At 42.2% G+C, this 12,836-nt stretch overlaps 1 protein-coding gene across 5 annotated transcripts in view; it reads right to left on the bottom strand.

The window, feature by feature from the left end:
* GATAD1 (GATA zinc finger domain containing 1) overlaps nucleotides 1-12,836 on the bottom strand; it is a 170,415-nt gene that overhangs the window by 59,168 nt on the left and 98,411 nt on the right. For all 5 annotated transcript variants that reach the window (XM_086941859.1, XM_086941858.1, XM_086941857.1 and 2 more), the window contains one exon: nucleotides 4,274-4,399. In XM_086941859.1, coding sequence (XP_086797985.1) covers nucleotides 4,274-4,399 — 126 coding nt within the window. The remainder of the gene's footprint in view (nucleotides 1-4,273; nucleotides 4,400-12,836) is intronic.

Below are 12,836 nucleotides of genomic sequence, written 5' to 3'. Positions count from 1 at the left end.
ATTTACATGTAAATGAGGCTTTTTTGTGTGTTCACATATTCTTACAGCCTCTGTGAAGGTACATTTGCTGGTCCCGAGCTGCCCCCACCCTCATTGGGTCACTCAGCATTACAAGCTGCCTCTAACCCTCAGGACCTCGGGCACGTCCACCTGCATCCCTTGGATTCCGCGGGCACTTTAGAAAAAATCGCGGCATTTACACAAAACTGCCGATTTCGCGATTTTATTGCAAATCGCGAAATCGCGAAATCCTGGAGGGTCTGTATGTGCGGTTAATGCACTAGAAGACAGGTATGTTTGCTTTCCAAATCTATCCTTCCAGTTCCGCATTTTACTTCTTCTAGTGAGATGTGGCTCTTGGGATAAAAGAAAAATAGAAAAAGAAGACTTTCGGCTCCTACACCTTTTATATACTAGAATAGGGACTTATACTTCCTGAAACTGAGAAAACCATTCATGTTGTTAAGCATGTAGGAGACATTTCTGAGAAATATAGGAGAATACAGTTTCCGAAGAGCCAAGTCGAATCCAACATAACTGAACAGGACAAAGGAGGCCAAATCAGCACAAACAGCGAGAGCTAGGCAATGCACAAGCTTAGCTACAGTCTGGGTGGCCATATTTCTCCAATAATCTCTTTGGATTAGATTTGTCGAATTTACATGCACACATAGAGAAAATAGCATTGTGTTTTCAGCATCCAAACATTCGAAGCAAAACACCTCATTTTATTCCAAAGGTGGCTCACTATCTCATCCTTCCTCCCTTCATTATTGTAATATACTGTATCTTTGCTTTCCTGATTTCGCTATACAGCAACTGCAGCTAGAGCAGACTGAACAGCATACCTTTTTTTCTGCCATGGCAGGTCTCAATCTCTGGACATCTATAAATCATACACTGATTTCGAATACAAAAGCGTTTTCTCTTTAACCACATCCGCGCTAGTGGAATTCTCCTCCTGTGCTCAGATTTACAAAAGCCCATGCTTCATGACGAGCTGGGCTCGGCATCAGCGTGCGAGGAGGCTACGCCATGACGAGCCCAGCTCGTCATGAGCCTGGAAGGGGTTAAGAGCGGGTGTATAATTTAAGGCCCTCCATGGCCGAGGTCTTCATTTAACGGACAACCTTTTCCAGATACTCTGTTAGATATACACGGTGTTCTTTTTTTTAAAAAAAAAACATTTTTCACTTTATATCCCTAGAATAAAGAAAGCAAGACAGGGTGGAAGATCTTTTCCCGATCAGGAAGCAAATACTTGGAATGAATTGCCCTTGGAAGATTCTTGGTCAACTTTCTGGACTGCAGATTAAGACCTGGTTGTGTAGACCATACAGGCTTAAATTTCGGTTCTCTGTCGTTTGTCAGCGCCAGAACACCTATGGCAATTACGCGCTTTATAAATACTAAAAATACATGAGCAAAGGTAAACCTTTTGGGAATACAGGTCAGAGGATGCAGAGGAGAGCGCAATAGGAAATTACTTTTGCATAGTGGCATACCTGAGCTTGCATGACCAGGCCCAAATTGCAAGTTCTAGCTGCAAAAAAATATTTTTCTGAACCAATGCCAAAGCACTGTGGGGACACATACAAAAAAGCATCTATCTGTACACCTCTACACCAGATTCGATAGCTCAGAACAAATATGGGTCATGGTCACAGGAGCAAAAATATGTGCGCAAAACACTTTTGTACCACAAACCTCACCATGTAACTTTAATTGGGGAGACACAGTCATACCCTCAAAGAAGCTGCAACAATCAGCACAAGAACACGGCATTTAGAGATATGTTAAAAAGTAAATACATTACTTCACTGAAAGCTAAGCCTCTGGAAAGATTTTAATGGAATGGAAGACATTTAAAGTGTTGGTGAGGAGTCACTGCAACAAAATGGCCTGTGAAGTACAAAAAAGGGTTCTAGGAAAAGAAAATAGTGCAACCAAGCTACAGAATGATCTGAGCACACGAACAGAAAAAGTGCATACCAAAGTTGATGCTGCAGTGAGACAGGTTTTTTTTCCTGTTTTTTTTTTTTAGAAAGGGAAGTATGCGGAACAACTTTAAAGAATGAAATGTGTAGAGTAGAGGGAGGACGTCAGCCTAGACAGCAAAGATACACAGAGCTATACAATGACGCAATGAGTGAAGAGTGATGATTCACGTAGGCTGGTGCCAACACAGCACGATATATCGAAACTGCTGATAGGGAAAACAGGATTAGATTGTTTCTCTTCTGAGTGATATGTTATAATGGCCTTTTAGTAGTCCGAATGATCGGCAAATGAAGGGGCATTAATTTATGAGAAGTTACCCCAAACCACCAAGACCCTCATTAGAAATAGTTCTTATTGCAATGGAGCCGGTAACAGCAGTTACTGGTCCCATCAAAATGCTTTGCTTTCACATGCATATTTCAACTGCTAAACAGTGTGAAAGTCCAGGGAAAATGGGGAACTAGAGAGGGAAGTCTGACCTGAAATTATAGATTGCCCAATAATCCCTTTTTCTTGCAGAGATTTGTGGTTATATTTTCTACTAAACAGTATATTTTAAGCATAAACGTTTTCAATATAATAGAAGATAACAGGCAGGGCAGTGAATTAAACAAAATCAGAAGCTACGGTTGGGATATTACAAGGCAGTATACAAACTTCCCCTCAATAATTCCTCTCTTCTTAGTGGATCCTCAATGTCTAACCTATATTGGACCAGGCAGACGATCTAGGCAGAGATGTCTGGATAATGAATGGAGTGGAAAAATTAGATTGCCTTCAAAAGATATCTAGAAATGCTACATTTAAAATGTTAAAACACCTTCATAGGACATACTTTAAGGTAGTGGTATTGTAACAGTCCAAATCTAGCATTTCAAAATATCCTTTAAGGCAATCTAATACCTGTTAAGTAATGTTTACCTAAACAATTTAAAAAATGCAGACTTGATACAAATAACATGGAGTGTCCGATAATTCGAGAATATTGAATAACAGTTTATGCAGTCACGAGTGGCTTGACTCAAATATCAAACCTATTACAAGGAGAGACTGGCATCTTATGGTTGGTAAGTGACAGAAGAATCCGAAAAATACGTTTGTCCTCGCCATGATATTAGCTAATCTCGAGAAATTGGAAATCACACAAGGCTGCTAGTTTAGATGGGTGGTTAAATAATTTACTAAAATGGCCAGAGGCCAAGAACAGTTTGCTTCAGAAAAATCAAATTAAAAAATAAACAGTAAGGGAAATAATTGAGGGGTAGTGTGCAAAACATGGAAAAATTTGATATGAAATTGAATGACAGAAAATCAGATAAGTCAACACAATAGAGTTTAAAGATTGGAAAGGATTATTTGACATATGTATTGATTACTGAAAACCTGAACAAGGTTTGTGAATCAATGTACTGTTTGACAGAATAGTTAGACCCGTTTAGCTTAGTATACTGGTGAAGGCCGACAGAGAATAACAAAATAAGGATCTGGATAAGCAACCCTTGAAGTGTGAATCGCAAAGCGTCAGTCCCTACTTCATGGAACTGTATGTAATATCTCCCTTAAGTATTTTTCTTGTTTGTTAATTATAGTCATGAACAACAAAACTTTTTAAAATTAGGCAAGAGTAAAAGTAAAAAGGTTTAACATATAAACATAACCAGAATGCAGGAAATTACTTTGCACTGTGTGGAAAGAAGCTTTTGCAGTTGCAAGGGTAAACAGCCTTTACAACAAAACTTTTACAACGCACTACCATTACGACGCAACCATTACAACGCAAACCACTACAACGCATTACGCTGGGGGGCGCTCTAGGATAGGGAATAGATTTAATTTACTATCCAACACCTTCCCTACTATCCACGGGGACTGGAGTTGGAAGAGTAAATTAAACGATTCACTATCCAGCACCCCAAAGCGCTATGCGTTGTAATGGTATGCATTGTGAAAACTGAGTTGTAACGCATGTGTGGTAAAAGCACGCGTTGTAACGTCATACATCCCTAATAAATACAAGTAGTAAGAAATGATAATAAACCTCTAAATCTCTATTTCATATACTACCAACGGAGAGAGTGAGTTGATTACAGCGATCTCATATTCGGTGTAATCAGGCCATTCAGCATTTAAGTGCAATGGCATTTGGCCTGCGCAGTAAATCGAATGAGATGCAGATGCGAAAAATACTGGATCTAACATTTGAGTATTTATAATCTTTTGACTGTCAGTGTAGGGGCGGGAGTGGGTAAATCCAAGTTCATAATAGACTTACATTTTTTAGCTTAAATATGTGGCGCCGCCCTTTTCCTTTGGTTGAAACTTTCTTCTCAGCAGCTGGGGCAGATTTATATTTGGTGTTCCTGAGTCGTGCAGATCTTCTGTGAATTTCTTGTTTTGACTGCAAAAAATAAATAAAATAAATAGCTACAGCAGAGCAACTGGAAGTACAATTGAAAATAACTTACACTCATGGGCGCTCGACTATGACTGATTGTTAGTTCACTACACAACAACATTAAGAACAGCACTTCCACTAACCAAAAATCGAGGAGAAGGGCAACGTCAAAATTGAAGTTTCTCGTTTTAACTCCAACACAATTATTCGCTCCTTAATACAGAAAAATAACAAAAACTGAATCACACAAAACTTGACATGCAGAGAGAACTTTATCCAAGAAAGTGTCTTTACTTGGTTTGTTTTAGATCTGATCAGTAGTATGAGAAGTTAGCATATGAAAAGTGTTCTTGTCTGGGCAGTTAGAGGTTACATTTTAGATACATCTGGACCATTATATTGCAAATACTCTGAATTCGTAAAACAAATAAATAAAGGCACACGACTGGACTTTGAAGCTTTTTCTCCAATCGTTCTTTGTGGATTTGTGAATTTGTAGACTTGCACATAAGCATCAGCAACCCTCTTTGGCTGGCCATTACAGAAATCTTTCTGATGCAGCTGTCATTACATAGCATGATACATTCAGCAACATGTTGCAGACAAGCATTTGCAATGCAATAGGTATCGCATTTATGCGAGATCTATTGCATTACAAACGGTAGGCATCACGGACAACAGGAGGGAGGGCGGAGGGAGAAGGCACGGACAACCGGAGGGTGGGCGTGTGGGGGTGGGAGAAGGCACGGACAACAGGAGGGCGGGCACGTGGGGGGGAGGAGAAGGCATGGACAACGGGAGGGAAGAAAGCACAACAGAGGGAGGGGGTGTGGGGAGTAAAGAAGGCACCAAAGCAGGTCATGGCTGCAGTAGGAGAACCTCATTAAAGAAACTAGTGCTCACAATCTAAATAACACGTACTGTGTAAAAACCTAAGTAAAGGAGCCAGTCACCATGGGAGGTGACAAATGAAGAGGAGGTGTACTAAGGAGGGACTAACAAGCCTTTTAACGAATCAGAATCCAGCATTTAGGATGGACAATGACAAGCAAAATATGGGCGGAAAGTGGGCGGGGCTTCTATTACCTACTCCTCTATAATAAATCTTGCAGAGCAGTGCAGGCCAACCCCACTGGGCATGTTCGAAGGCAGCAAGCAACTGGGGTGGTCATTTGCAGCAGGTTAAGCCCAATGCCAGGGCCTTGTACAAACAGAATGTTTGGTATAGAGCCTGGACGGATGTCACAGCCTGGACGGATGCCACGGCCTGCATCCACTTTTAAAGAAAGGAGGTATGAGTTGAGAGAGGGATAGCGGGACCTGCAGATTACTTACACTTAATTTCGCAGATAAAGAGTCATTAACAAAAATACATTGTGTATTATCTGTGGGCACCACAAACGTACTTTTTATTTTACATGTATTCAGAGAATGATGCGTAAGGCAGTAAAAATACTATTAAAACCAACAGTTGAGATAAATAAAAGGACAGACCCGTTTCATAGAATGCAATCAACACCTAGCAGCACAGAACTATTAGCCAAAAACTTCAGTGTGGCGCATATAAGGACTACCTTAATGGGCAGTGGCTGGTCATAGAAGCACAGTGCAGATCCAAAATCCTGCATTAGATATAGTTCAAATTTAATGGAAATATAAAAATTAATTTTTTTACAAACAGTAGAATCAATGTAAGGTAAAGAGGTGAAAAGAAAGACAGGATGCATAAAGTTAACGGAACTGATACTTAATACATTTCTTAACTATCTGTCACTAGCATGCACGATAGCATGTTCATGGACGATGAGCCCGCATTTTTCTGCAAATACGTTTTAGGTGTTCTGTTCAATGAAAATACAGGTCATAATCTGGTGAACACTAAATAAATTAAATAATACTTGTAGAGAGCACTGGTATCAGGTGGTGGCCTGGCACTGAAATAATCACAATCTGCCCATTAATACGCATTACGACAAACAAATGTGTTTTATGCCCCTAATGAAACGAGCATATGCAAGTCAATGCGCTGGGAGAAGCCACGAAAAAGAGTTTAGTAAAAAATGTGAAACATGACAGATGGATAAGACACAAGAGCAAGCACATTTATGTGGATGGCTCTATGAATAAGAAACTGATTTAAAATAATAATTTTGGCCTCAGGGAGGTAGTCTAATTTTACCATATGAAAGGGTATTGGTTCCATTTTAATAAGAGCTAGGAGTAGTTGAATGGGCAAGTTCTGAACTATTTGGAGCCTATGGCTAAGGATTGTGAACTTGACAAAAGCAGGTATAGATCTTTCCTTCTATAAATCTTTCCTTCTGGAAGAGGGCAGACACAGTCCGCCCTGTAGAGGTGATGGAAAGAGAAGTCCATCTCAGTGGTAGTCGTGCTCCGACACCATGGCTTTCATGAATACGATCCAATTCCTTTGACATTCTACTTCCAACAGCTGCAATTGGGCCCTTTTTTGAGGTTCGTTTGCCGTTAACCCATTGTAAGCACTTTTCAAGTCCAGGTACTATTACTTTGTAGACATTTTTTTTATGTCCCCCTTCTGCTGAAAAAATTGACCAAATCCAACAGGCAATGAAACATGAGACCGATTTTTATTACTAGTCAAAACATGCCCTTATGATTTCATGAATTACAGGGAATGAATAATTAAACACTCGCTCTCCCGATACATTTTAGCCCTGGTGCAATTATCACATTACAATTTGAAAAAAGTTATCCTAATATTCCTATTAGTCAAAGTCAAAGTCAAAAAGCTTTATTTCGATAAAATTTCATTATCATAAAAGCAAGTTATAAAATTGGTAACACATGTCCAGTTAGTAACAAATAGTATTACATTTACTAGAATAAATATCGTTTAAGAAAAAATTAAACAGAGTATTTAAGCTTTCTGGCTCGAATAGCCCAAGCCCAGAATAAAAATTTAGCTAGGGCACAGGCATAGGGTACATAGCTGTCCGAAACAAGAATCCTAATTGCCACATCATGGCTCCTGGTTCCCAGCTGTCGGCACAAATTCTTCAACCACACCCTTCTTGGGTTAGCATATTCATTGCAGACAAATAAGAAATGGGCTAATGTTTCTGGGTGGGCTAAACATGACGGACACAATTCAGTTTTGCCTGTGCAGGATTTCCATGTTTTGGTAAAAGTATTTAGTGGCAAAGTACCCGTTCTAAATCTAAAATACAAAGACCGGGCAAATGGTTTCCCGATTATGTCAAGGTAGGGTTCTCGCCTGGGACAGTCTTTAAACATCAAAAAATCCTCTGTAAGCCTGCCAATGGATGTGCTGGAATGTCTTTGGGAGCAAATCCAATCCCGATAAAGATTTTTGAGTATTTGTTTTGGAGGAGAGGTTCTGTTTGACCAGGAATCCAATAGGCCCAAGTTCGACAGTGAGGTTTTAATGTCTTTTAGCCATTTGACTCTGGCCCAGTGTGGTGACGCCATTATTTCTTCCAGGCCTCTGGCGTAGGCACTAAGTTCCTCTACCCGCCAAATACGAGCCCATAATAAGAGAGGACGAAATTTTGCGATTTCGCCAATCTGGGGTCAGCCAAGGTCCATAAATAAAGGTAAAAGTGGGGTGCTTTGAGGGAGGGACATTCTTTGTCTACAGAAATTGTTCTCAGATTTTTGTAGAGCTTCGGTAGATGCAGAGCCCCAAAGTTCAGCTCCATAAAGGGCAGAGCTGACACCTTTGGCAGCGTAGATCTCAAGGACTGTTCCTATTGGTTTGAACGAACTGGAACGTTGCTCCCTCAATAGGGCACCTGTGATCCTTTTATGGTTCAACAGCATCTTGTCTAGATGGGGAGTCCAATTCATTTTGTCTGAAATGCGTATCCCTAAGTAGTCAAATACTTTTACCCTTTCCAGGGGCTCAGTGTTTAAAATAGGGGGGTTAAGGACGAGGTATTTTGTTTTGTTGGTGTTTATAACCAGGCCCCGATCAGTACAAAATGATTGGAAATTGTCTAAGAGTTTCTGTAGTCCCATTGGAGTTTTAGAGATTAGGAGCGTGTCGTCCGCGAAGAGGAGGGTCGGTATGCGTACCCCCGCCAGGGATGGTTCGTCAGATGGAAATTTAAGTAAGTGCTCAACCACCCCATTGATGTACAAAGAGAAAAGGGTGGGAGCCAGAACACAACCCTGGCGGACCCCTCTCTCGACCGGAATACAGCCCGTTTTCTCCCCTCCAGAACCCCACCTAATTTGGGCAAAGCTGTCCTGGTGGAGCCTGACTAGTAAGGATAATAGATACTGTGGGAGCCCCATGTTGGCCAAGACCTTCCATAGCAAATCCCTGGGGACAAGGTCAAAGGCAGTCTTTAAATCGATGAATGCGAGATAAAGACTGCCCTTGCCTATCACTACCACCTTCCAGTAAATCATCATAAGCCTGAAGGCCTGCTCTATCGTTCCAGTGCCTACTCTAAAACCGGCCTGAAAATCGGTAAGTATTTTGTTTTCATCCACCCAGTTGAGTATCCTGAGTAAAATAACTTTACAGACAACTTTTTGGCTTACATCTAGCAAGCTAATCGGCCTATTAGGAAGCAGCAACGTGAACTGCCAAGTGAATACAAACAACAGAGTATGCGTCTATTGATATTGCCCTATTGATCGCAGGATATCGCGAATTTGCTAAAACGCTACATGAAATTTAAGAAGTATTTATGGAAATACAGCTAATCTAAAACAGCAACCTCCAATGCCAAATGTTACAGCTACATAGAAAGTTAATAGGCCCATATGCCCAGTGTACACAAGACCACAAACGGCATTGAACCGTAATTAGTTAATAAACAAAACTGATATTGCGACATCTGCATGGCGACAAAAAAGTATAAAAAATATTTTTAGACCAATGTGTAGGTTTTAATTTACCAACACCGCCCAGATTGAAGGGTAGCTATCATACCACTACATTGACTTACCTACCCACGTTGATTGGAGTTTGGACTACATTAAAGTATTCGAATCAATCAATCAATCAATTTTACTTTATTCGGTTTTCTTTAGATTACAAAAACAATAAAAGTACATAGATAAAAACATAGTAGTTAAAAAGAGGAGAAGGTATAAAATATACTTATCATCAGATAATAAATAGAAAGGTAAACAACTGATAAAAGAATTTGCAAGATCAGTCTAGGTACATATATACATATACATTTCAGTGCTATAGCTGGAGGGTAACGAGCAGAGCTGGTAAGCTTTCAAACAACATAAGGAATAAGGCTATTGTGTATTACACAGCAGTGCTACTCCACATTTTTCCTACGTCTAATACAGAGTTTCAACAAATGTGCAATATTTTTTGTAACACACTCTGCATCCAAAAATTGTAGAGCAAGAAACGCTGATCGATATTGTCTAGTGCCTAGAATCCTTAAGATCGGTGTTATCCAGCTTGTCCTAAATTCGTTGTAAAATTTACAAAACAATACAACGCAGTGGCGTAACGAAACTGGAGGGGGACACCCTGCAAAATACATGGAGGGCCCCCCCCCATGGCCCGGCCACCACCTACCACTTTGCTCCACTTTGAATGGACTGACAGATGGGTGGGTGGACGGTGGTACGGATGAATGGATGGATGTGAGTGGATGGATGGATGGATGGATGGATGTGTGGCTGGGGATAGATGGATGGACCGATGGATGGACCGATGGATGGATGAGCAGACTGAGGTACGGATTGATGGATGGATGTAGATGGATAGGTGGAGGGATGGATGGATAGGTGAAGGGATGGGTGGATAGGTGAAGGGATGGGTGGATAGGTGGATGACAGATGGGTATGTGGTGGCTGGGTGGACGGATAGATGGATTAATGAACAAATGTGTGTGGCTAGGAATGGACGGATGGATATGTAGCTGGGGATGGATGGACGGGTGGACTGAGGTACGGATGGATGGATATATGAAAGGATGGGTGTGTGCCTGGGGATGGATGGACGGAAGGGTGTATTGATGAAAGGATAGGTGTGTGACTGGGGATGGTTGCATGGGCGGACGGGTGGGTGGATGGACGGACAAATGGGTGTGTGGCTGTGGATGGATGGATGGATGGATGAAAGGATAGGTGTGTGACTGGGGATGGTTGCATGGGCGGACGGATGGGTGGGTGGGTGGGTGGATGGATGGATGGATGGACGGATGGGTCTGTGGCTGGGGATGGATGGACGGAAGGATGTATGGATTAAAGGATAGGTGTGTGACTGGGGATGGTTGCATGGGCAGATGGATGGGTGGGTGGGTGGATGGACGGATGGGTGTGTGGCAGGGGTGATGGGCAGACAGACAGATGGATGAACGGATGTGTAGTAGCTAGGGATGGACGGATGGATATGTGGCTGGGGCTGAAAGGATGGGCGTATGTCTGGGAATGGATGGTTGGATGGATAAATGGATGCAGCAGCGGGTAATGCAATTAAGCTCGGCAGGTGATGTTGACGGACGTTGGAATAGGATTTATTTAATTTACTCTATTCTATCGTCTATAGATCCCCGTTCGATGCTTAACTGCACAGGCCGCTGCTGGATGGATGGATGAATGGATAGTTGAATAGATGGATGGATGGATGGATGGATGGATGGACGGACGGGTGGATGGAATGATGGGTGTGTGGCTGAGGATAGTGGATGATTGGTTGGGTGGATGGTTGGTTGGATGGATGGATGGATATTTGGGTGAGTGGAATGGGTGGACTGGATTTGAAGGTTAGAATGCACATGGCGTAGTAGGCAGTGGCACATGACGTAGTAGGCAGTGGGAGGTGACAGGACACTAGGGCCAGCTGGGGGTCTGATTTCAGAAGTAGGCATGCGGCACTGGTGGCTGGGAGACAAAGAGGCGCCAGTCGCAGACCCTCCTCTCCCCAGGCTTGTAAGGGGTGCCACAGTAAGCAGACCCTTCCTTAAGCTTCTCTCTAGAGTCTTGATACCCTAAAGGGACCACAGGTCTTTGCCAGACTGTCCCCAACTCATCAGTGAGTGGGGGCCCCATGCCACCTAGACTCGGCCTGTGATTCTCTGCCTTTAAAGGCCTCTCCACAGCCTCTCTCCAGCGCTCCTGTGAGCCGCCATTGTCCAGGTGAACAGCCCCCAGGTGCCCGCAGTTAATGCCCCAATGTTTATAATCAGCCTCGCTTAGTCCGCAGGTACCTGGCCCTACCTCGTAAACACACATGCTTGCCGTGCCAGCACTCTAGAGCTCCTTGTTAGCCCTCCCAGAGAACTCTTTAGGAACCCTCAAACCGCCTGTTATTCGTCAAGCACGCCCCTGGCCTCGAATGTACCCAGTCCCGGTTCTAGCGGGAGGGCCAGGTCCACCCAAGGTAGCCCCATGCCTCTCCCAAAGCCGATTTGCAAGCAGAAAAACATTGTTGTTTTTTTTGTTATGATTTATTTGGGCCAGCGGCCTCGCTTTCTCATCCTAACTGTTTAATTTACATGATATGCACCAATGCCATGGGCTGCTTGAAGTGCCTGGAGACAGGCGTGAAGTCAGTGAGGATTGCTGTTATCAATGAGCACATGTGAAAAAGGAGGAAAGCCTGTGACAACCCTACCAGATCAAAAGAGACACAAAAGCTCTCATCACACAGTATTTAAGAGATACTACAGGGCCACAATAATCTGATAGTATTTTGCCATCCCATGGTAAGTAATTGAAAATGTGGAATTAGTATTTATATGTTAGTGTGCTTTTGTGCTATTCTCAAAGTGCAGCACTATATACTGCAAATACCACATCCTTTGACTTTTCTGAAGTGAAGACTTGACAAAATCAAATCAAATCAAGCTTTATTTGGTTGTATATAAAACATCCATAAAACCACTTTTGACAAGTTTCACTAATTCAACACAGATATAGCATTGACTGGGGCAGTGCAAGTTCTTATTAAATGGAAAAAAAACACTGGAGGCTGTCCTGTGGCTGCACTGCCTACTTTTAATTTCCAGCGGGCCTCGCTGATGGCGGAGTCTAATATAATTACACCTCAATTATGGCACAAACACCACACATTGCGGCGAGCAACAGTGACTGAGCATTCGTTTTATTCTCTTTTTTTGTCATATGAATAGATACAAATGGAGTATAGCACTGCTGTAGCCCCTTAGATCATAAAGAGATAAGATACTCCTGTGGGCTAATGCACTTCCTCCAAAGATGTTCCTATAATCTGTGACTAAGTAAGTTAAAATCTTGTCAGCCTTTCATTACTTACACAAGAGTGGGACAACTTGTATGTCCTTACATCAGCATAAATATTCCGAGCTTCTCAGTGTCTCTGATCTGGGTAAACACAGATATTTAAGCTTCAAAGAAATCTGGTCTTTTGGGGCATAGAACACATAACACACTAATGTTGTCGATTAACTAGCAGCTGGGATGGTGTCTTTTCAAC

The sequence above is a fragment of the Lissotriton vulgaris genome, chromosome 10, assembly GCF_964263255.1.
Source record: "Lissotriton vulgaris chromosome 10, aLisVul1.2, whole genome shotgun sequence".
NCBI lineage: Eukaryota > Metazoa > Chordata > Amphibia > Caudata > Salamandridae > Lissotriton > Lissotriton vulgaris.
The sequence above is the reverse complement of the archived record's forward strand: the minus strand, read 5'-3'. Positions and strand labels throughout refer to the sequence as shown.